Source organism: Ostrinia furnacalis, unplaced genomic scaffold (genome assembly GCF_004193835.3).
Source record: "Ostrinia furnacalis isolate ACB-3 unplaced genomic scaffold, ASM419383v2 OfSCF4979, whole genome shotgun sequence".
In the NCBI taxonomy this organism is placed as follows: domain Eukaryota; kingdom Metazoa; phylum Arthropoda; class Insecta; order Lepidoptera; family Crambidae; genus Ostrinia; species Ostrinia furnacalis.
Genome location: NW_021135218.1, coordinates 283106 through 305958, shown reverse-complemented (window position 1 = coordinate 305958; position 22853 = coordinate 283106). Strand labels below are relative to the sequence as shown.

Below are 22853 nucleotides of genomic sequence, written 5' to 3'. Positions count from 1 at the left end.
CTGAAATAAAAAAACAATGATATAAGCTTGGGAATGAGTCATTCAAAGGGTTTTGAGGTTATCTTAAATATTCTTTTATGAGTAAAACAACATGAGATCGTAATGAATTGTGTGTCATACTTGGTCTAAATTCTACGAAGACAATGTAAACAAAATTAACAGTCAACCACATTGAACAAACATGTTTAGATACAAAAATGAGAAGCGTAAATAAAAATTATGCGGGGATTCCCCTGACATAATTTCATTTTTCAATACCTTAGTCATCGTGATACGATTAAATAAAATCGAATTTTTGTATGTAATTAATTACCACTGAAAATCAGTGTCTTGGCAGACCGATAATAATATAGTTCTTGCAACTCACGAAGGCGAGTGAGCTTTACTTGTGTGTGTACGGTACATGCACAAAAATAGTGTAATGTTTAACAAAACTTTTGAAATACGAACAGTAGCGAGCCACCACACATGTAAAGCTCACTCGCCATCGTGGATTGCAACAACTACATTTAAAATTAGGAATTTGGTCCAATATTTTGCCTGTCCGATAGGCAAATTAATCTATACTAATATTATAAATGCGAAAGTAACTCTGTCTGTCTTCCTTTCACGCCTAAACCACTGAACCGATTTTGATGAAAGGCATAGAGATAGTTCGGTTCCCGGGAAAGGACATAGGATAGTTTTTATCCCAGTTTTTGACACAGGGACGCGCGTGATAAAGTTTTTGTCACAGACAATATTCCACGCGGGCGAAGCCGCGGGCCGAAAGCTGATCTATACTAATATTATAAATGCGAAAATAACTCTGTGTCCGTCTGTCACTCTTTCACGCCTAAACCACTGAAGCGATTTTGATGAAATTTGGCATAGAGATAGTTTAAGTCCCGGGAAAGGATATAGGATAGTTTCTATCCCAGTTTTTGATACAGGCGCGTGATAAAGTTTTTGTCACAGAATTGTCTGTGTTCCATTGATTCCACGCGGGCAAAGCCGCGGGCCGAAAGCTAGTTTATCATAAACCCCTCACCGATACTGTCAGACTTGTAGTCGTGCTTGTAGATGGGCATGGAAGCGAGCTTGCGCTGCTCGGCCACCTCGCGCAGGCCGCGCTCCACGTAGTTGCGGAAGTAGAACGACGAGCCCTGCATGAACGTCCAGATGTCCACTTCGGGGTGACGCTCCTGTGGGACAAGTTTCATGTACATTTTTGTAGCAAAGATGCCGTAGTGAATAATTTAATACCCAATTCTGTTCAAAATGATCCCATTATCACTCCCCAATAATTCTAAAGCACTACTTTTTTTAAAAGGCTCTTTATTCTGGTCATATGAATATAATTAATTTTAAATTAGCTGTAAATTAAGATTGTTGGTTGCATTTAATTGAAAATTGAGTTGAAAAAATATTGTAGTCACTGGCTAGTAATGCCATACAGAATCTACGGGTCTCGTTTTGACATTTTTGAAAAGTACGTCAATTGATTGGTGGTGGCAAATACCCTATTGCAGATATCATGAAGGCGCTGGATGCCGGCCGCTACCAACCGGGCGATGTGGAAATAATTGGGGGAGACTTATATTTAGCTGTTGACGTCTGTTTGTGGCTGAAATGATCATGAATTGCAGATGGTTGAATCAAACACTTTATTTTACTTGCGACACCTATCTTTGTTTAATACTTTTTGAGTCATCTGTAAAGCGTGGACTTTAAGCGGAGCGACGCGGTTGATACTCCTCCAAAATTCTTGGTGAAACTCGTTGCGTGTAATCCCGACAGAGTAAAATAAGACCACCAGATGTCTCAACTGACTAAGGGAGAAACACACGAACAATATGCCTCCTCAACTCGTTTGGGCATGGCGGGGAGTGTAGACCAAATCCTCTGCCTCTGGTAAATTAGGCCACGTTCAGATTGTGAGCGCTCAACGCGCGTTTCTACATGTGTTGTTGTAAACGCGCGCTATCAAAATGCGCGTTGTGCGCTCGTCATCTGAAGGTGACCTTAGAGGGTCGCGCCCCTGCAGTGGATACTAAATGATCTGATGTTGATCAACAGTGGCTATTGACCACCTACCCGCAAATCATAGAGCTGCGCCAGCGCGTGTTTGTTATGCTCCTTGCTGCCGATCTTTTTCAAGATCAGCGCCAGCTCGTCGTGCACCACCACCACCATTGGCGTACCTAGGGTCATTTTTAAAGGAGAGCCTGGCCCGTGACACAATTTTTCTTACCTTCACCTTTTTTTTTATAGTAGTGTTTTTTTTTATTTGTTTTTTTTTATTGTGTCAATAAACCATTTCTATCTATCTATCTATCTACCTACCCTCAGGTCGTAGAGCTGCGCCAGCGCGTGTTTGTTATGCTCCTTGCTGCCGATCCTCTTCAGGATCAGCGCCAGCTCGTCGTGGACCCCGCGCGGCAGGCGGGGAGCGGGGTCGCGGAGCAAGCGACCACTATTGGCGTATCTAGGGTCATTTTAAGGGGGAGCCTGGCCCGTGACTGGCTCCTCACTATACGCGCTTGACCACCCACCACCTACCATAAATGCTGATGATAAATGCTGAGCGGTGGCTATTGGCACAGTTTTCCTTACCTTTTTTGTTATAGTGCTTTTTGTTGTTTTTTTTCTGTTTTGTGTTTTTTTTATTGTGTCAATAAACCATTTCCCACCCACAAGGTGGACCGACGACATCATAGAGGTGGCGGGAAGGCGCTGGACGCAAGCCGCTACCAACCGGGTAACATGGAATGCATTGGGGGAGGCCTATGTTCAGCAGTGGACGTCCTATGGCTGAGATGATGATGATGAAACCATTTCTATCTATCTATCTACCTACCCGCAAATCATAGAGCTGCGCCAGCGCGTGTTTGTTGTGCTCCTTGCTGCCGATCATCTTCAGGATCAGCGCCAGCTCGTCATGGACCCCGCGCGGCAGGCGGGGAGCGGCGTCAGACCGCGGGCAGCGAGCGACCACCACCAGCCAGGCGTATCTAGGGTCATTTTTAAGGAGGAGCCTGGCCCGTGACAGGCTCCTCACTATATACGCGCTTGACCACCCACCCACCAACTACCATAAATGCTGAGCGGTGCCTATTGGCACAATTTTTCTTACCTTTACCTTTTTTGTTATAGTACCTACTTATATGTGTTTTTTTTTATGTGACAGGAGGCAAACGAGCAGACGGATCACCTGATGGTAAGTGATTACCGTCGCCCATAGACACCCGCAGACCCAGGGGCGTTACAGGTGCGGTGCCGGCCTTTAAGGTGAAGATACGCTCTCTTCTTGAAAGCTTGCTTCTTTTCTGTTTTTTTTATTGTGTCAATAAACCATTTCTATCTATCTATCTACCTACCCTCAGGTCGTAGAGCTGTGCCAGCGCGTGTTTGTTATGCTCCTTGCTGCCGATCCTTTTCAGAATCAGTGCCAGCTCGTCGTGGACCCCGCGCGGCAGGCGGCCAGCCGTGAGCGAGCGACCACCACGATTGGCGTATGTAGCGTCATTTTAAGGGAGCCTGGCCCGTGACAAGGACTACCTAAGGAATGACCACCTACCCTCAGGTCGTAGAGCTGCGCCAGCGCGTGTTTGTTATGCTCCTTGCTGCCGATCCTCTTCAGAATCAGCGCCAGCTCGTCGTGGACTCCGCGCGGCAGGCGGGAAGCGGCGTCGCGGAGCAAGCGACCACTATTGGCGTATCTAGGGTCATTTTAAGGGGAAGCCTGGCCCGTGACAAGGACTACCTAAGGAATGACCACCTACCCGCAAATCATAGAGCTGCGCCAGCGCGTGTTTGTTATGCTCCTTGCTGCCGATCCTCTTCAGGATCAGCGCCAGCTGGTCGTGGACCCCGCGCGGCAGGCGGGGAGCGGGGTCGCGGAGCAAGCGACCACTATTGGCGTATCTAGGGTCATTTTAAGGGGGAGCCTGGCCCGTGACCATAAGGCACCCCGCCTACCATAAATACTGATGATAAATTCTGAGCGGTGCCTTTACCTTTTTTGTTTTATTAGTGTTTTTTTTTGTTCTTTTTTTTTGTTTTGTGTTTTTTTTATTGTGTCAATAAACCATTTCTATCTATCTATATATCTATCTATCTACCTACCCTCAGGTCGTAGAGCTGCGCCAGCGCGTGTTTGTTATGCTCCTTGCTGCCGATCCTCTTCAAGATCAGCGCCAGCTCGTCGTGGACCCCGCGCGGCAGGCGGCCAGCCGTGAGAGCGGCGTTGGGCGTCACCGTCGCCAGAACCGAGCCGCCGTTCAGAGCGTCCGATGTGTTCTCTTTCTTCTCGTCTAGCTTCAGTTGCTGGGGGCAAAGGGCTGTGATAACTACTGAAAGGCTGTGGGAACTAGCATCGTAAGCCGTATAACCAGAGTAAATACAAATGAGTAGGTCATCTCACCGCTAAATCCACGTTATTTTTTGTCAGTGTGTGCTTGCGCGATGCATACGTATTGGCGCGCTCACATACAAACCGCGCTCGGTGCGTTTCTATGAAGATGACCTACTCATTTGTATTTACTCTGGTATAACTTTTGAGAGAAATATCAAGCGAGGTTTAAGCCCGTTTTCCATCAACCCATAATTTCTAAGTGACCCCTATGACAACAAAATTCCTGTTATTTGTTACCATAGAGGTCACTTAAAAATTAGGGATTGATGGTGAAAACGGGCATTAAACTAGCAATAAAACTTGCAGAGCTATGGCAAGCCATCTGGTAGATTTACACAGTGGTGACAGCTTGCGAAAGTCAACTTCTGCTAGTTTTATTGCTAGTCTAAACCTCGCTTAAGAGTACAGGAATCAGACTGATCTAAATCTGATGCCCAGATACAGAACTTTTTGTCATACAAAACACAAACTAACATTAAAATTTGAACAAATTCATTCTGTTTTAAATAAATGGTTGAGGATTCCGGATGAAGCTCGCTTTCGCCTTCAGCCTAATCTTTACTTACCATCAGATGAGATACAGGCCAAGAGCTTCCTCATTGTGGATAAAAAAAAACAGTATAGTGACTTAAGGAAAACGCGTCTAGCAGTAGCTGGACTACCATTTGCAGATATGCTGTGAAAAGACATTAACAAAATTATTCTGTAAACCGCAAAACTGCTAAATATAGGAGAATAAAGTCTCACCTTCAGAACTTTGAGAAGGTACGGATACAGATCGGACTCGTTGACGTCGGGTATCTGCGTGAGGTGGTTCGTTATTGAAGCGCCCTTCATCTTGACTAGAGTGTGCACTAGTGTCTTCACCGTTCTGCAACAAAACACGTCAATCAATCAAGTTGTCTTATGGTATGGGGATTTTATTTAGTAGCGACCTCCCGCGACTTCGTACGTATGGACCCCGTTTTACCCTCTTTGGGGTTGAATTTTGCTCGGATATTATTCGAATTTTTCTCGCCGTAAAACCATCCTTGGACTTCAACGAACATTAAAAAAAGAATCGGTAAAATTGGTCCAAGCGTTGTTGAGTTATGCGCTTACTAACACATGCCAACACTACCTATGACATGAACGTCACTTCAGAAGCTCATTCTATCACTCTTAGCTACCTGCCAATAATTACATATTTTATACGTCAAGACTTGTCAAATATAAGGTTTTGCTACAAATTCCAGTCAACTTAGGACGCGCGCCACGATATAATCTTGTCGACTATTTCAGACGACAAATGTATGGGTTTATCGTTTAATTATTATATCGTGGCGTGAAATCTATGTTAGACAAGTTTCTGATGCATTACGTACCTGTACGGGGTGTCACTAATGTCAGGGTTCTTCTTCCAATAACTGTTGGGATATGCGCGGTAGAACAGATGTATCTTGTGCAACACAGCGTCGTAATCCACCGAATTGGCGTCCCAGGTGGAGATCATCTTCAGGGTCTTCCAGAAGCACTTGAGGAGTAGGTCCTGGTAGCGAGGGTAGGCAGGTTCGGACACGCCGATGGAATCGTGGAGGAGGGAGACGATTGCACTGGAAGAGAAAAGAAGAGTTATTTTCGCCATTTTACTGACATTAATCCTTCAAGGCCCGCGAATCTAGACACAATAGATAATCAATTGTTATGACATTAATTAATGCCGTCTGGGACTCAAGCGGTTAAAAGGAGATATTTGGTAGTTTCTGTTCCTAAAAACAGGCTTTGCACATATGCGCCTGTTGTTATAATGCAGTCACATATTATGCTATGGGATATAGCGTATAGGCTTTCTCTAGATTTTGCCCGTAGCTTCGTAATATTAGTAGGATCAACAAACTTCGTCATCATGAGCCTATAGCGGTCCAGAGTCCACTATTAGACATGTCGGCCATTTTACTTTCTTGGGCTTGTCGCATCCAGTTTCTGTCAGCGACTTTTCACTAGTCGTAAAACCTAGATCTGATGCCCTTGGCTTGATTCCCTGGGCCTGATAATCTAGGCCTGATGTCTTGTTCCTGATGATCTGAGCTTAATATCCCGAGCCTGATGCCCTGCGTATGATTCCCTGGGCTGATCTATACGAAACTATTCCCACCTCTCGGTCCCACCATTGCACCTCTTGTGTAGCCAGGATCTACAGCTTGACTGCCAATAAAAACCCAACCAGTGAAGGTCATGTTTGTCCCGAGGGAAAGTCTGATGACCTATAGTTCTTGATGACCTAAGCCTGATGCACTGAACCTAATGACCTAGGTATGATGTCCTGTTCCTGGTGACTTGAGCCTGATTCCCTAAGCCTGACGTCCTGTTCCTTATGCCCTAGGCCTGATGTCCTGTTCCTGATATCCTAAGCCCGGCACTCACCACAGCAGGTGCGTGCGCGGCGAGTGCTCGAGCACGCGCACGCACACGTTGTTGAGGATGCGCACGAGCCGCTCAGCGTCGGGCCCGCCGCCGCCGGCTCCCAGCACGCGGAGTAACTCGCCGAGCAGCGAGCAGAGCGCCTGCTCGCCGACCTGCGACCCGCAGCCCGCTGTCTCGTAGAACTGTGAGAAGACAAACAATACATTTCTTCAGCATTCAACATTCTTGCCAGTTAATAGCAAGAAAACTGGAACACGATGTGTTGCCCACACGCTTTGAGACACCTAGTAAACACACACGTTCGTGTAAGAGTCCTGTCACACGTTGCTCAAGAGAGGCTGCGTAATTGCTTAGACATCACAACTTGGGCTACTTGAACGCACTCAGTGTACGCAACGAGACGATGAGGAAAATAGTGTATGTGATTGTGGTGCTGTGTATACTTACAAGCACTATGCATCACGGAGGCGTAGCAATTTTAATACTATGACGGCACGCATATAATTTACGATAGAAAAATATTTAATAATGCGAGCCATTGTGGTAATCCAACTATTTTCACATTAACTAACTAATCCAAGTATTTTTTAAATAACTTGAAAAATCAAACTGCCTAAAGTGGAAATCAAACCCACGACCTTTCGCTTGGCTAATGTGATATTTAGTCGATTCTTGTGTTCTATTAAATTAACCAGGACTTACGGTGGTAAGAGCTCCGGCAAGATACTTGTAGGCGGGTAGCGCGTCAGCCGGCGGGCCGCAGCGCAGCCGCCGCACTTGCGCCGCTATAGCACTGACTAGACGCTGCTCGTGCGAAGCCAGCGCTGCGCCGCGACCAGAGACTAAAGCTCCAGAAATTAGCGACAGGGCTCGGATTGCGGCCTGAGGGAAAGAAAAAAATATGAGAACCTGACGTCTAGAAGAATGAGGGCTTTCGCGATTGAAAAATCCGCCAGATGGCAATACGTAGACGCCAAAAGCTGCATGATTGGTTATTTTCGACATGACATTGACAGATATGTACAAATCCACCAATCACGCAGCATTTGGACCTCGCGTCTACGTATTGCCATCTGGCGGATTTTTCAACCGTGAAAACCCTCATTCATTCGGAATAAATGAATGAGTACACAATCAGAGAAAACCCATTATCATCAGCCTCATCATCATCATCATTTTAGCCATAGGACGTCCACTGCTGAACATAGGCCTCCCTCAATGCTTTCCATGTTGATCGATTGGTAGCGGCCTGCGTCCAGCGCTTCCCTGCTACCTTTATGATGTCGTCGGTCATGACATCATCAGCCTACATCATCAGCACTGTTGGAAATGTCACATAAGCAGCACACAAAATAACCATGGCATATGAAATCGTGGTGCACCTAAGAATAAAGCTTGCATTCGTTTACTTTCAGTTTTCAAAATGCAATTGTGCTATCAACAAAAGGGTTGCTATTTGTGTTAAGATGTAAATTTTATAATACTTAATATCTTTGCGTGGTATTCTTAAAAAGGTAAATAGTTCGTTTGAATACCGCCAGGGGTTTGTTTTTGGTTCGTTGTTCGGTTGTTCTCGCCATGACTGTTTGATTTGTAATACGTTTTATTTTACTTGAAATATACGTGAGAAATCTTACTTAAGAGTTTATTTTAACCACACCTTAACAGNAACATATTGATTAGAAGATTTGTAAATGGCAAGTGGGAGAAAAGCATAATAAAAGATGTGCTTTATGTGCCAGAACTAGAAAAGAATCTGTTCTCAGAAGGTATGGCAGCTAGAAAAGGCTATGTTATTGTAAAGAAGAACAGAGAGGCCCTAATATTAAAAGACAATATTGTTGTAATGACTGCAACATTGAAACAGAACAATCTTTATGGACTGAACATTAAAACCTTATTGAATTTGACATTGAGTAAGAATGGTGCAATTCCAGTAACATTGACAGACGTTGACAACTTCATTTGTAAAGGATGTCAATTTTATAAATCTGGTAGAGGAAAATGTGAACCTGATGAAAGTGGGAAAATAAGTAGGAATGTATACTTCAATAAGAACAATTTACCGGTCCAGAAGAAAAATATTACTACAATTTCTATTACTGAAGAAAAAGATCGAAATGAAGAAAGTCCAGAAATATCAGGAGACAACCAAGATATTACTGAATCAAGTTTTGAAAGTGTAGAGACACACGAAGATCCCAATGATAGAACATACGAGCCTTCGCAGATAATATCTGAAGATGATACAAGAAATATTACACTGCGACCTAGAAGGCACAGAAATGAAGAAGCGAATTTCGTTGAATTTGATATACCTACTACATATGAAGAAGCTATGAATTGCAGAGATGGCAGTAAATGGAAAGAAGCTATAGAGGCAGAAATACAGTCGCTAGAAGAAAATAAAACATGGAAGTTAGTAGATAAGAAACATGAGAGAAGAGTGTCCTCAAAGAGGGTATTTTGTATAAAAAGAGATACAGAGGGCAATATAGTAAGATACAAAACACGTCTTAAAACGTAAACGTATGTATTGTGTTAAATAATGTAGAAAGCTCAAACCAGCTCGCACATTTTTTTAACAGAAGCTGTGTCTTTCATAGTTATTTATTTATGTTGAATGGAAAGTGAGTTGTTTTGAAGCTTTTATAGTTAAGTAGGTTATTATTCTAAAATTTAAGTGGGAGTGTTAAGATGTAAATTTTATAATACTTAATATCTTTGCGTGGTATTCTTAAAAAGGTAAATAGTTCGTTTGAATACCGCCAGGGGTTTGTTTTTGGTTCGTTGTTCGGTTGTTCTCGCCATGACTGTTTGATTTGTAATACGTTTTATTTTACTTGAAATATACGTGAGAAATCTTACTCAAGAGTTTATTTTAACCACACCTTAACAATTTGCAAATGATAGGAGTACTAAGACAACAAATCATATAATAAACATCCAATACAACGAATTACGAAAATAAAGTTCTGAAATGGGGGTCATTTCACGAGGTAGACAGATAATAAAATATTACAGTTTTCAGTATTCATATCAGAAAAGGTGTTTCAAAAGCTTATCATACTTCCATTCATCTAAAAATAAGTACTGGCCGATGTAGCTGAAATGATAATGATGATGATGCAACAACTTACATTGAGATCAGGACTAGCGATGGAGTGGATGGTGTCAGCCAGTTGTGAGTCGTCGATGGAGGACTGCGAGTGCTGAGCCGACGACACCAGCGGGTGCGGCGCCATGTGGCGAGGAGGCGACATCGGGACCATGCTGTTGACAATATGACTTGTTATTAATAATAGGAATCTATCAATCTACCACTTCAGTCAAACGAGATTTGTAAATAGGAAGGAATGTACATCTATCTACCACGTTTACATTCTTGTAGTCAAACAATAAAATCTACCATTCTTACCTATGCCTATCCGTAGGCTGCGACTGCTGCGTTATAGTCCTCACCCCGCTAACAAGGATGGGTCATATTTGTCTCTTAGACGCTTCTTACATCAGTCCTATTCTTCTCAGCCGGAGCCACATGGCTACTTTTACAAATGCTAAAGTCTACCTTCCATCTCACCTTACTTCAACGACGGATTAGCAAGCTGAAGTGGCAATGGGCATGGCACATAGCACGCTTAGCTGACGGCCGATGGGTTCTGGAAACTTCTGGAAAGGCAGGCTACGTACCAGTAAGGGCAGCGTAGGGCGATGGACAAATTACCTTGTAAAGATTACTTTTTAAGTTGGATGCAGGCCGCTGTTAACCGGGCAATCTGAAAAGCACTGGGGGAGGCCTATGTTCAATAGTGGAAGTCCTGTGGCTGAAAAGAAGATGATTTCACCTCTAGCAGGCTGCGTGCTAACAGGAATAGGGTTTTCGAAAAACTTCAGATCAAGCTGTGATTTGTTTCGTTGGAGTTCTCTGGTGGCACTATGCTGTATAGTAGGAAGTCTACCATGGTAGACGTACCAGGTCGAGCTCGGGCAGGTGGGGCCGGCGCTGTGCGTTAGTCTAGCTCGCCTCACCTGTGCCTGCCAGCGGGCTGCGAGTGCTGCGTCACGGTCCGCACGCCGCTCACGGGGATGGGGTCGTCGAGGAACTTGAGGTCGAGCTCGGGCAGGTGGGGCCGGCGCTGTGCGTTAGTCTAGCTCGCCTCACCTGTGCCTGCCAGCGGGCTGCGAGTGCTGCGTCACGGTCCGCACGCCGCTCACGGGGATGGGGTCGTCGAGGAACTTGAGGTCGAGCTCGGGCAGGTCGGGCCGGCGTAGTACGGGCACGGCGGCGTCCAGTTGCGCGATCAGTTCTGGGTCTAGCCCGAACGGGCCGCTGATTAGTTTCGGCTCTGGTGGCGCCGGCCTGGGTGAAATCGAACGTGTTTATTTAGGAATACTGTAGGGCGTTACTAAAACATAAAGAATTCTATGTTATGAGGATGAGACGTTGATTTAGGTCAAATATTATATTTCATTTAAGTTAGTATACCAATAATTGCACAAACCACAATATGAAAACAACAACGTTCCAAAAACGTATAACTTCGTTGACATTTATGCGAGAAGTGTCAAGTGACCGCCACCTCGATTTTCATAAAAGGTGTCGTATTTCCTGGCACGCTACACCACGTAGCGATAAAGATTTACTTTGTATTTCTAAAATTATACATTATTTTTACAATTAACAATCTATCTTCTCTCTCTCTCTCCCACTAAATCTAATAAAGTTTAATACTAACACATGAACTGGTGGCGGCGGCTGCTCCTCTTCCTCCTCCTCGATATACTCCGTCGGTGCTGTGTCCACTGAGATCACTCGTCTCGGCGGCTCGTCCTGTTCACACACACAAAGCTTAAAAATATGGCGAACATCTACATTATGACATGTCATGGTCTAGTGCAGCGGTCCCCAAACTTATTTTGTCTACTGCCCACTTTGAGAATAAATTCTTTTTAGCGCCCCCATTTGTAGTCGAGTCACAGAATAATAATAAGTACTACGTACAGAAGTTTTACTTCGCGAAGGTATTTAAAAAAATGTATGCTCAATGTCATTAACAATATGGTGTAATTTAGCCTGTCTCAAGAGTCAAGCACCATTTTGTTGACAAACGTCAGTGATCGGCACTGCGCCGAAGCTATAGGGCTGACTTCGGTAAAATGATGTGACGTGAGGTGCCAAACTGCGGAAATGGCAATACATGATTTAGCTTGAATTATCATGAATAATATTAACTACTTATTTACCTCTCAGTGTCTTGAGGCAACTTAAAAAAGGACATTCTGTGTTTTTATTATTATTTAGGCAGTTAAATACTGCACAGTATTTAGTACACCATTTTCTTTATTTTCTTCCATCAGACACAAGAATACGCGTGCGTGAGTCAATGTTCGCTCGTATGTGAGGCCTTGTCGAATAGTATCCTGTAGGTGGGCCATCGTGCGTGTTTTGTTTTCGATGTAAACTCGCGGAGATGAACAGGCCTGGTCGAGTGTCGAGTGCTCAGTCGGTGTCTAAGAGTCCTCCTAGTAAATGACGTCTCCCAAGCCTCTACACAACGTCCCGATTTTTTTTCTGGGTCTCTTACCGCCCCCCTTTAATCCTGCAGCGCCCACAAGGGGGCGTTATCGCCCACTTTGGGAAAGACTGGTCTAGTGGTAAGAATACTTGTCTCAGACTCAAGAGTAATTTGCTAGCCCTATAGTCTTTTTCACCTAAGATGATCCGTATGACGTTTCGAGTTTGAAAGATTTAGAGATGTCACATAACTAAACCATAGCGATTTATCTATCGATTTTTTTCCAAGAGGTAGTGAAACCTACTTTTAGAGAAATATTTTGTATAGGTGTTATTTAACAAAAAACATGTTTTTTTTAATTACAAATATTATTGTAACAATTTTTTATTGATAATATTCAAATTCCATAGTTCGTGTTCAAAAAAACGATTCCTAAAAAGTACTGGTTCTGTTTCTTTAAATTAAAAACTATTAATTTATTTTCAATGCGTTTATTAAAGTCAAGAATCGAAAAATATAGTTGATTTTTGTGATGTTTTTAATAACTAAGTATTCACTGCAATCGATTAATGAACCGCGGAAATAATCGATTTTATTTAACAAGAAATACCCCAGCACTAAATCTATTCCGTTTCACACATTGCGTACATTAAATAAAAAATATTTTTACATCGTATTTAATTTAAATATAATCAATAGACTCAGATTTTACTATATATTTCAAGACAAGTAGTTAATTTTTTTTTTATTATATTCCTAATAAAATACATTTTTTTTTTTCAAAAATATGCTGCATAAATGTAGTATGCGTAATATGGATAACCTTGAAGTGTCATACGGATCATCTTACGTGAAAAAGACTATAGCTAGTTGTAAGTCCGCCTGGCTAGCTGTCACTATCTTACTTTAGTTTGTCGCCATAAAAACAATGCTAACAGTTTGGTAGTGATTTAACACTTGGAGCTAAGATAGCCAGTTCCTCCGTTATTCAGAATTCTGTGAAGCTTGCTTCCGCCTTCGTCCTAATCATTACTTTCCAAAATAAAATGTAGGCTAAGAGCTTACACGTTGTAGCTGTTAAAAAAACTCATAATCTACTATATAAAAATAAGTCGGGTTTTCCTCCCTGACGGTATAACTCCAGAACGCACGAACCGATTTCCACGGTTTTGCATTCGTTGGAAAGGTCTCGGGCTCCGTGAGGTTTATAGCAAAGAAAATTCGGGAAAAGGGGGTAAAACGGGATCCACGCGTACGAAGTCGCGGGCGGCCGCTAGTAACTCATAAAACTCATTTATTTTTGCAAATCGGCTTTTAAAAAGCACTTTTACACGTCCCAGTATTAACCCTACCACTGAAAATTTACAGCAATTAATATTAGTGGATGTATAAATGATAAATACCTCCATAACTTGCTGTATGGGCTTGCCGGAAGCAGAGAGCGGGACGACCATAGACCTCCGCACTTCTGCGCTGCGACTCTTGCCAGCGCGCTTGATGCGCTCTTCCAGCAGCGATAGATCTTTGTCGGATATCTAGAAAGAAGACAAATTATGCTTTAAATAAACAGAATACTTCGTTACCTGAAGAGACGGCAGTGATGGATACATCATCATTAAGTTAAGTAATTTGTACTTTACTGGCTAACTTTCTTCAATGTTTGTGATTATATTATTAGGTATTTTGGGGGTACACTGGTGTTATATTCGATACAAATATGCGAACATCAAACTTCCCCAACACCTGACGACCTGATAAAGGTAGCAGGAAGGGGCTAGATGCAGGCCGGTATACCAACCGTGCTATGTGAAAGTCATTGGGAGGAGGCTTATGTTCAGCATTGGGACGTCTTATGGCTGAAATGATGATGATGATGAAATCCATCCATTGCCTGTGGTAAATTAAAGAGGTTTGTCCTGCAGTGGAGACCTGTTGACAGTGACTCACCTGGCCAATCATCTTGTACACCTTCTCCCCCTCCAGGAAGTAAGCGCTGGCGACGCAATTGAGCGCGGCAGAGCGCACCGCGTTGTCTCTGTCCCCAATATGGCGGGCCAGCTCCTTCAGCGCCGCCCCGCCGGTTGGGGACATCACTGTCGAGCCGTATGTCTCTAGCAGGTGCCCGATGCACTCCAAACATTCTAGAAGGGAATAAGGTATATTTGATCACAATAGAACAAAGAAATAGGTTGTTTCGTTCATAAGATTGCAGTTGGAACCAAAATTGGGACCACTCAGTTGTGTCATGCTTAGTGTAAAACACAAACATAAGGCCCCACACTAGCAGCTTTAATACATTTTTACTTTTAAACGAGCAGTCGGATCACCTGATGGTAAGTGATTACCGTCGCCTATTAGACAACCGTAGTCCATTTCGTTGCCTTGTTTTTTAGCCAAAGAATAAATTTAGTCGTCTTGTCAGTGCAGAGTCGGCGCGGCAATGCAATTTGTTCTGGCTATGCTGGGTATAAATGGAGAGTGCTTCTTTTTGTCGCGTCTATAACAAACCTATACAGTGTCAACCCAAAACTCTGCACCAAGAGTGGCATTGTCAGTAGCATCACAGAATAATAATAAGTACTACGTACAGAAGTTTTACTTCGCGAAGGTATTTAAAAAAATGTATGCTCAATGTCATTAACAATATGGTGTAATTTAGCCTGTCTCAAGAGTCAAGCACCATTTTGTTGACAAACGTCAGTGATCGGCACTGCGCCGAAGCTATAGGGCTGACTTCGGTAAAATGATGTGACGTGAGGTGCCAAACTGCGGAAAATGGCGGAGGAAATACATGATTTAGCATGAATTATCATGAATAATATTAACTACTTATTTACCTCTCAGTGTCTTGAGGCAACTTAAAAAAGTACATTGTGTGTTTTTATTATTATTTAGGCAGTTAAATACTGCACAGTTTTTAGTACACCATTTTCTTTATTTTCTTCCATCATACACAAGAATACGCGTGCGTGAGTCAATGTTCGCTCGTATGTGAGGCCTTGTCGAATAGTATCCTGTAGGTGGGCCATCGTGCGTGTTTTGTTTTCGATATAAACTCGCGGAGATGAACAGGCCTGGTAGCATCATTAAATCTTCCTGCGTGCAGTTGTTACCAAAATCTAACTAAATTGTGTAACTAAACTAAACTAAAATTAATTAGTTTAAATATAACATTAATTTATCAACAACACATCCGTAAGTTCCTCACCAGCCCTCTGCCGTGCGTTCTTGGACTTGAGCCCCTCCATGAGGTATCCGAACAGCTTGGTGACGGAGTACACCACGCAGATCTGTTTGAACAGCGCCTTCACGCCGTTGCGGACCGTGTCTTTTGGGTCGCCCACCTGAAAGAAAGTTTATTTAAAAACAGCTACTTTTATACTGTTAAAATTGTTAACCAGTCTTTAGACATCACTGTCTTTAGCCTAGACGCAGACCACTTTTTAGTCGGCCGATAACTATCTAATTCGTATGAAGAATCAATGTTATGTGCGCACTTTCATACATCTCAATACTGATTAACAGCCCGACCCAACTATCGGTCAACTAAAAGTCGGTGGTTTGGCTTAGTCTTAGGTCACCTTGGTCACCTATTCATAAAAGCTTCTATTTATTGTATTAAGCCAACATAAACATTGTTATGACATCACATAAATAAGAGGAAGATTAAAATCTTAATTCCAATCGTCAGTTTATGCCAAGACTAGACAACGGAGGCACAGGGGACTATCTACGTTTTCTCCACGTTTACTTTATGACCTGATTCAGACACAAGGGTAATCGCGCGATTCTCGTATTTTTGCATCAAACCATAATCGCAGGGTTACCGCTTCAGTACCTCGCAATGAGAAACAGCCAGAAACCGCGAGTTTATCGTGTCTGAACCAGTAGGCCTAAGATGCGCGCCGCGATAAGCGGTTATCACGCCATTTTATCGATTTTCCCCATACATTTTGACGTCGATAAAAGTTATCACGGCGCGCATCTTAGGCCTACTGGCGTTAATAAAAATGATAAAAACAACTTCGTATCTTCTCCATCTCACCTTGAGCACCAGATACGGTATGAAGCAGTTAGCCTCATACTCCGCCATGGTGTAATCACTATCCATCAGATACTGGAAGACCAGCGAGAGATACTCCAGGCCCTTGAGGATGACGGACGGGTTGGTGTCGAAGAAGCGCAGCGTCAGCCACTTCAGCACCAGGTCGAGGTTGGCCATGAGCGCTGAACCGTTCTCGTTCAGGTCGTCGGAGAGAGCCTCGATGGCTTTTAGGTGGTATCTGGGGAAGAAGAAAGTAATAAATGTTTCATTTGTTTCTTTCTTAACTCCGCGTAAAGTCCGGCCGCCGAGCACATAAAATTTCGTCCAGTGACCCCAAGCTACCTCGGCTCGGCGACCGGACTTTAGTAAGATCATGGGATTGCAGATCAAAATGTATATTTTTATAAGCTTTTTTTGTAACAGTGATTACAATAGGCTACTTAATAGGAGCTTCTATCAAAATGCTCACGAAGATTATATGACCTAAGTTTTTAGAAGACCTTCGATCGATCTTGTTAGATTTATTGGCAAGTTGTAGATCTTTGCTACACACGAGTTGAAGTAATGAGAACGAGAGGCAAAATGATCCCATTGTTTAGAATCGCGAATAGTTCAGTCAGGGTCAAATGAAAAGAGTGGACTGTATGAAATTAGTTGTCTATCTATTCGGTATAAATTTACAATATTATCGAGACCGTTTAGTGCAAAGTCGTTGAAGAGAGTGCGTCAGGATCGTCTTCTTCGATGTTCGCTCGCGAACCGAACATTGATCGTTAGTTCGCCGAACGCTCGCCGCTCCCTCCGGTCACGCCGCCCGCGGGCAATGTCCGTGAGTAGACAGATGTCACGAACTATTTGACGATGACTGTACAGCGTCTATTAAAAATAACATTACTAACCTGAAGTCGTTGTGGAACATGTTAGCTATGAGCTGCTTGTTGAGTCCCGCCGTCGCCATCTGCTCCTTCAGCAGCTCGAAGAACTCCTCGCGGGGTGTTGTGAAGTTCCATTTCAGTACTGGAAAGAAAATCAGCTTTAACACAATAGTTTTAAAAACCATTATGGGATGGAAAGTCTATCTTATCCTATTGTGATTCAAAACGAGTGAAGTGTATTTAAAAACTAGTATTTTTTTAGGAATAAGGCTTCTCAATTGATCACTAACTGCAAGGAAAGATGGCAGGAGATCGCGCAGAGAGCTCTCTACCATCGACGGTACCACGACAGTCTATGCCCAGAGCGAAACGACAGAAAAGATTAAAATTGATCACACTTAGGCCCAGAACAGACGGTGAAACGCAACTGCTAGTTACTTTTGAGTTGCATCTAAGTTTCTGCCATAGCGTCCGTTGAGAGACCACACATGACGCGACCAGTTTGCAAGTTTGCAACTCAAAAGTAACTAGCAGTTGCAGTTTCGTTGCAGTTGCGTTTCACCGTCTGTTCTGGGCCTTAGCTACAATATAGTTTATGTTTTGACTAGGGTTGTGATATCATTAAAATTTGTGACAAATCAAAACACGGAAGAAGTTTTACCTTTTAGTTTCTGGTCGTCGATGATTCTTTGGTTCTTGGCGTTGTTGTTCGGTAGCAAGGGAGTGCAGTCCTCGTCGTCCTTCTTGCCGCGGCTCGAAGCAGACGATGGTTTTGCTGGTCCCTAAAGTTATTAAACATTTCCTTAGAATCATACAATTAATATAGAAAAATTTAAATGTTACTGTCGTCGAGTGGCGACCACGGAAGACGTAGCGTGGGCAAGCGTCCTACTAGGTGGACCGACGATCTGGTAAACGTCGCGGGAAGAGCCTGGATGCGGGCAGCGCAGGACAGTTCATTGTGGAAAACCTAGGGGGAGGCCTTTGTCCAGCAGTGGACGTCATTTGGCTGAAACGAACGAACTGTCAAACGTTTGACCAATATTAATAAATCGTTCGAATGACTTCAGACTATCTCTCTTAACGCTAGGTCATACATGAAATATACACGTTTAGTGTAGTCTTTCAAATAACAGCTAGCTATCTGCAAAATTTATAAGTTTAAAAAAATGCTTATTTCACCTACCTTGCCCTTAGCGGGTATGACGGACTTCTTCTCAGCTTCCTTCTTGAGAGCCCCTGCAGACTTCACGCCGCGTGGTTCGTCCTTCTTGCTTTTGGTCGGCAGCGGCTGAACCGGGAGGTTGGGTCGCGCCTTGTCTAGCGCCGCTTGTACCACTGACTTTGATCCGGGCTGTGAACAAAGGATTATGGTCAGACGTATTTTAAGACATCACATCACATTATCATTAGATTATTATACCAAATATGGTTTCTACTGTAGGACACAACCCTCTATAATTTACCAGTATTTGGCTTCCCACGCCAGCCAGATGGGTTTGGGAGGTCTTGATGTTCGCATATTTTTACCTAATCACCTTTTACGACATCCACTTAAAGAATTCACTTGGTGGAGAAAGAGTGGTCTTTGTTCTACTACATTGTTCTACTCTGCTAAAACCACGTGGCCAAAGGTGTTTCTACAAGTTTCGCTTATAATAGCATAGTATATCAGAGTATCTTCGAAACATGAGTTGAATCTGTGGTCCTTGGAAATTATCTGGGTCTATATGTCACCTTCAAGTTTCAACTTGTCCAGCTGCTTGTGCATTGTTCCAGTCATATATCCTACATTCAACTTGTCCAGCTGCTAGTGCATGGTTCTTCATATCCCACCTTCATTTTGTCCAGCTGCTTGTGCATTGTTCCAGTCATATAACCCACCTTCAACTTGTCCAGCTGCTAGTGCATGAGTCCAGCCATTTTCAACTTGTCCAGCTGCTTGTGCATTGTTCTAATCATATCTCACCTTCAACTTGTCCAGCTGCTTGTGCATGGTTCCTCTCATAATCCGCCTTTATCTTGTCCAGCTGCTTGTGAATGGTTTCTCTCAAATCCCAATATCCCACCTTCAACTTGTCCAGCTGCTAGTGCATGATTCCAGTCATATTTCAACTTGTCTAGCTGCTTGTGAATTGTTCTAGTCATATCCCACCTTCAACTTTGTCCAGCTGCTTGTGCATGGTTCCTCTCATATCTCACCTTCAGCTTGTCCAGCTGATTGTGCATAGTTCCTCTTATATCCCACCTTCAACTAGTCCAGCTGCGAGTGCATAGTTCTTCTCATATCCCACCTTCAACTTGTCCAGCTGCTTGTGCATGATTCCTATCTTCTCATTTCAGCTTGTCCAGCTGCTAGTGCATAGTTCCTCTCATATCCCACCTTCAACTTGTCCAGCTGCTAGTGCATAGTTCCTCTCATATCCCACCTTCAACTTGTCCAGCTGCTAGTGCATAGTTCCTCTCATATTATTATCCCACCTTCAACTTGTCCAGCTGCTAGTGCATAGTTCCTCTCATATCCCACCTTCAACTTGTCCAGCTGCTTGTGCATTTTTCCTGTCTTCTCATTTCAGCTTGTCCAGCTGCTAGTGCATGATTCCAGTCATATTTCAACTTGTCCAGCTGCTTGTGCATGGTTCCTCTCTTAACCCACCCACCTTCATCTTGTCCATCTGCTTCTACATCAAATATCCCACCTTCAACTTGTCTAGCTGCTTGTGCACTGCCTCGTAGTCCATCTGGAAGCATGACCTCATTCTTGAAACTTGATTCTAGTCATATCTCACCTTCAGCTTGTCCAGCTGCTTGTGCATGGCCTCGTAGCCCAGGTGCAGCATGAAAGGGAACACGCAGTCCGCAGTAGCTTTGCGCACGTCGGCCGCGCGGTCTTCCAGACACGCGAACAGCACTGGTACGCACAGCGACAGCTCCTCACGAGGAAACGACTTGGCTGGCACTGAAGAAAATATTTTGGTTAGAGAAGATACTACAGCCTATTGCAATAGGGATGATGACCGGGTAATGAAATCGAAATTCTATTTAGTCCGTCAGACAGATAATAAAAAAAATTCGGAGACATATTTTTAAATTTTTTTCATAATCGAATAATTTATTACAGTAGTAGGTATATTGAGTTGAAATGACGCGTGACGTCACTTTTGAGTAAAAAATCTACTCAAGCGTGACATAACGCGCCATTTCAACTCAATGTAGCACTGTTATTATTTAATTATGAAAGAAAATAAAAAATATGAGTATATTTCCTAATTATCTGTCTAACGGACAAATAATTGAAATTTTGTCATCAGGCTAGATGATAGTGAAAATCCACTTGTAACAAAGTTTTTCATCTATTATTTTCATTCCATTCATTAGGTCCTAGCTACAATTTATTTTTAGACGAATGACAGTTATTAGCTTGCTGATCCGTCGGGCTATGTCAGCGACTTTAGTTCGTTTACGGATCTCCTCATTTCTGATTCGATCTCGTAAAGAAACACCGAGCATAGCCCTCTCCATAGCACGCTGTGCAACTTAAAAAAGTGTTATAAAGGTAGCGGGAAGGCGCTGGATGCAGGCCGCTACCAACCGTGCGATGTGGAAGTCATTGGGGGAGGCCTATGTTCAGCAGTGGACGTCCTGTGGCTGAAATGATGATGATGATGATGACAGTTTTTATGATTTACTTAGCTACTCTGCTTACCATTAGGCAAGTGCTCCGCCAGCCACTGCAGGAGCGAAGCCCTAAGCACCGGCGAGCCAGCCTTGAGGGCGTCGAACACCATTTCTCCGTCGAAGGGCGCCTGAGGCCCCGCCTCCCGGCACCATGTCTCTACACATGACACGGCAGATGTTCGGATCCATTGCTTGCTGTCTCCGAAAGCTGAAAAGAAATGTATATTTGAAATATTATGTTTTATGTGTTACCTCTATCTTATTTGCTTTTCTTATGTGATGTACAGTCGCGGAATGAAAAGGTTCGTCACCTTAGTGTCGGTTTTCGCTTGCACTAGGTACTGTAAGAGTCAAACCTGCCAACATCACCGTGCAAGAAACAGCGTTGCTAACATTTAAATAAGTATGACGTTTGCTAACGAATAAGGTTTTGCTTGTTTATTTTTCTATCCCATCAGTGTAATGTTACAAAATGTAGTTTTTTTTTATTTAATAGATAATGGCAGGTTGCACCAACAAGAAGGTTTTAGTTTATCAATCATAATAATCTTCTTAACAAGTTAAATCTTCAAACAACTTTGATCTGAATAATTTTGAACTTTACTGGCGAACAGTTAAAGATTATTTTCTCTAACTCGAGATTGTTCTGTAACATGGTTTCAAAAGGTAATAATGTGCTCGGGATTCGTTGAAGGAATCAATTTGAAAACTGACGAACCTTTTCATTCCGTGACTGTACATGACAATAAATGTTTCTTTCTTTCTTTCTAAATAACATGAAAATCACGACGGCGACAGGATTTCTCCGTAACACAGTTTTAGTATGCCTAGATTTATCAATCGTCACTCAAAACGACGAGAATAAGCGTCCCCTCAGACTACATTTGTCGGCCAAGTTTGGTTGGATTTGGTATCGGGATATTCTTCATACAAATTAGAAGCTAACCAAGGCTGTCTAAGTTGTAACGACAACACAGAAAGGAGATTTTTATTGTGAGCCAAACCATACTGCATATAGCGTATCTATTATCTAAGATAGAAGATTGTAGCGAGCTCTGAGCCAGCTTCGAGTTTGAGTCGACATACAACGCACCTATTGTCTAACACATAAGGTTGTTGAACACACCGACTCGCAATGTGCAGCGCGCTCTGAGCCAGCTTCGAGTCCTATTGTCTAGGACATAAGGTTGTCATTACCTTGGAAGAAGGCCGGGAAGAAGGTCCGCACGTGCGTCTTGCACTTGGGCCCCATGGCGGTGGCGAGCGACTCGCAGATGTGCAGCGCGCTCTGAGCCAGCTTCGAGTTCGAGTCGACATACAACGCACCTATTGTCTAGGACATAAGGTTGTTATTACCTTGGAAGAAGGCCGGGAAGAAGGTCCGCACGTGCGTCTTGCACTTGGGCCCCATGGCGGTGGCGAGCGACTCGCAGATGTGCAGCGCGCTCTGAGCCAGCTTCGAGTTTGAATCCAGCAGTCGAGCGGAGAGCGCTGCGGGCAACTCGCCGAGAGAAGGCTTGATGGGAGACGAGTTGGTGATGATGGCTTTTAGTTTGTCAAGAGCTTCGTTGCGGACCTGAGAATATGATGTTGCTGTTAATAAATAATAATCAGAGAAAAAATCAAAGCCCTATTAGAACAAGTTAAATATTGTGTAGGTATACTTATTTGGTTCCAAACAAAAATTTTTTCTTTCTTTCTTTCTTTCTATAAATACTAATTAATCAAACTGATTAGTTGGGTCCCGCTGTCAATCTAAGGGCCCTCGCCCACTTCGACTTTTTGTAGCGATGCAGTCGCGCTACTGTAGCGCGTTAGTAGCGCGTTGGCATCACGTCTGTAGTGCGTTGCAAATGCGACTAACGCGCGTTAGTAGCGATGCTATGGCTCTACGAAACGCGCGACAAAATATCGCTGTGGGCCCTAAATTGTTATTCACA

General features: G+C 43.3%; 1 protein-coding gene across 1 annotated transcript in view; it reads right to left on the bottom strand.

Moving 5' to 3' along the window:
* The window catches only part of msps (msps cytoskeleton-associated protein 5), a 44454-nt gene that overhangs the window by 2033 nt on the left and 19568 nt on the right, over positions 1–22853 (bottom strand). The window contains exons 16-34 of the mRNA XM_028315112.1: positions 22270–22489; positions 20942–21121; positions 20025–20194; positions 18422–18589; positions 17897–18017; positions 17260–17377; positions 16361–16598; positions 15524–15659; positions 14263–14456; positions 13719–13850; positions 11536–11630; positions 10962–11159; positions 9940–10072; positions 7502–7681; positions 6800–6981; positions 5761–5988; positions 5144–5267; positions 4108–4308; positions 1031–1184 (exon numbers count right to left, since the gene is read on the bottom strand). Of these exons, the coding sequence (XP_028170913.1) occupies positions 1031–1184; positions 4108–4308; positions 5144–5267; positions 5761–5988; positions 6800–6981; positions 7502–7681; positions 9940–10072; positions 10962–11159; positions 11536–11630; positions 13719–13850; positions 14263–14456; positions 15524–15659; positions 16361–16598; positions 17260–17377; positions 17897–18017; positions 18422–18589; positions 20025–20194; positions 20942–21121; positions 22270–22489 (3172 nt within the window). The remainder of the gene's footprint in view (positions 1–1030; positions 1185–4107; positions 4309–5143; positions 5268–5760; positions 5989–6799; positions 6982–7501; positions 7682–9939; positions 10073–10961; positions 11160–11535; positions 11631–13718; positions 13851–14262; positions 14457–15523; positions 15660–16360; positions 16599–17259; positions 17378–17896; positions 18018–18421; positions 18590–20024; positions 20195–20941; positions 21122–22269; positions 22490–22853) is intronic.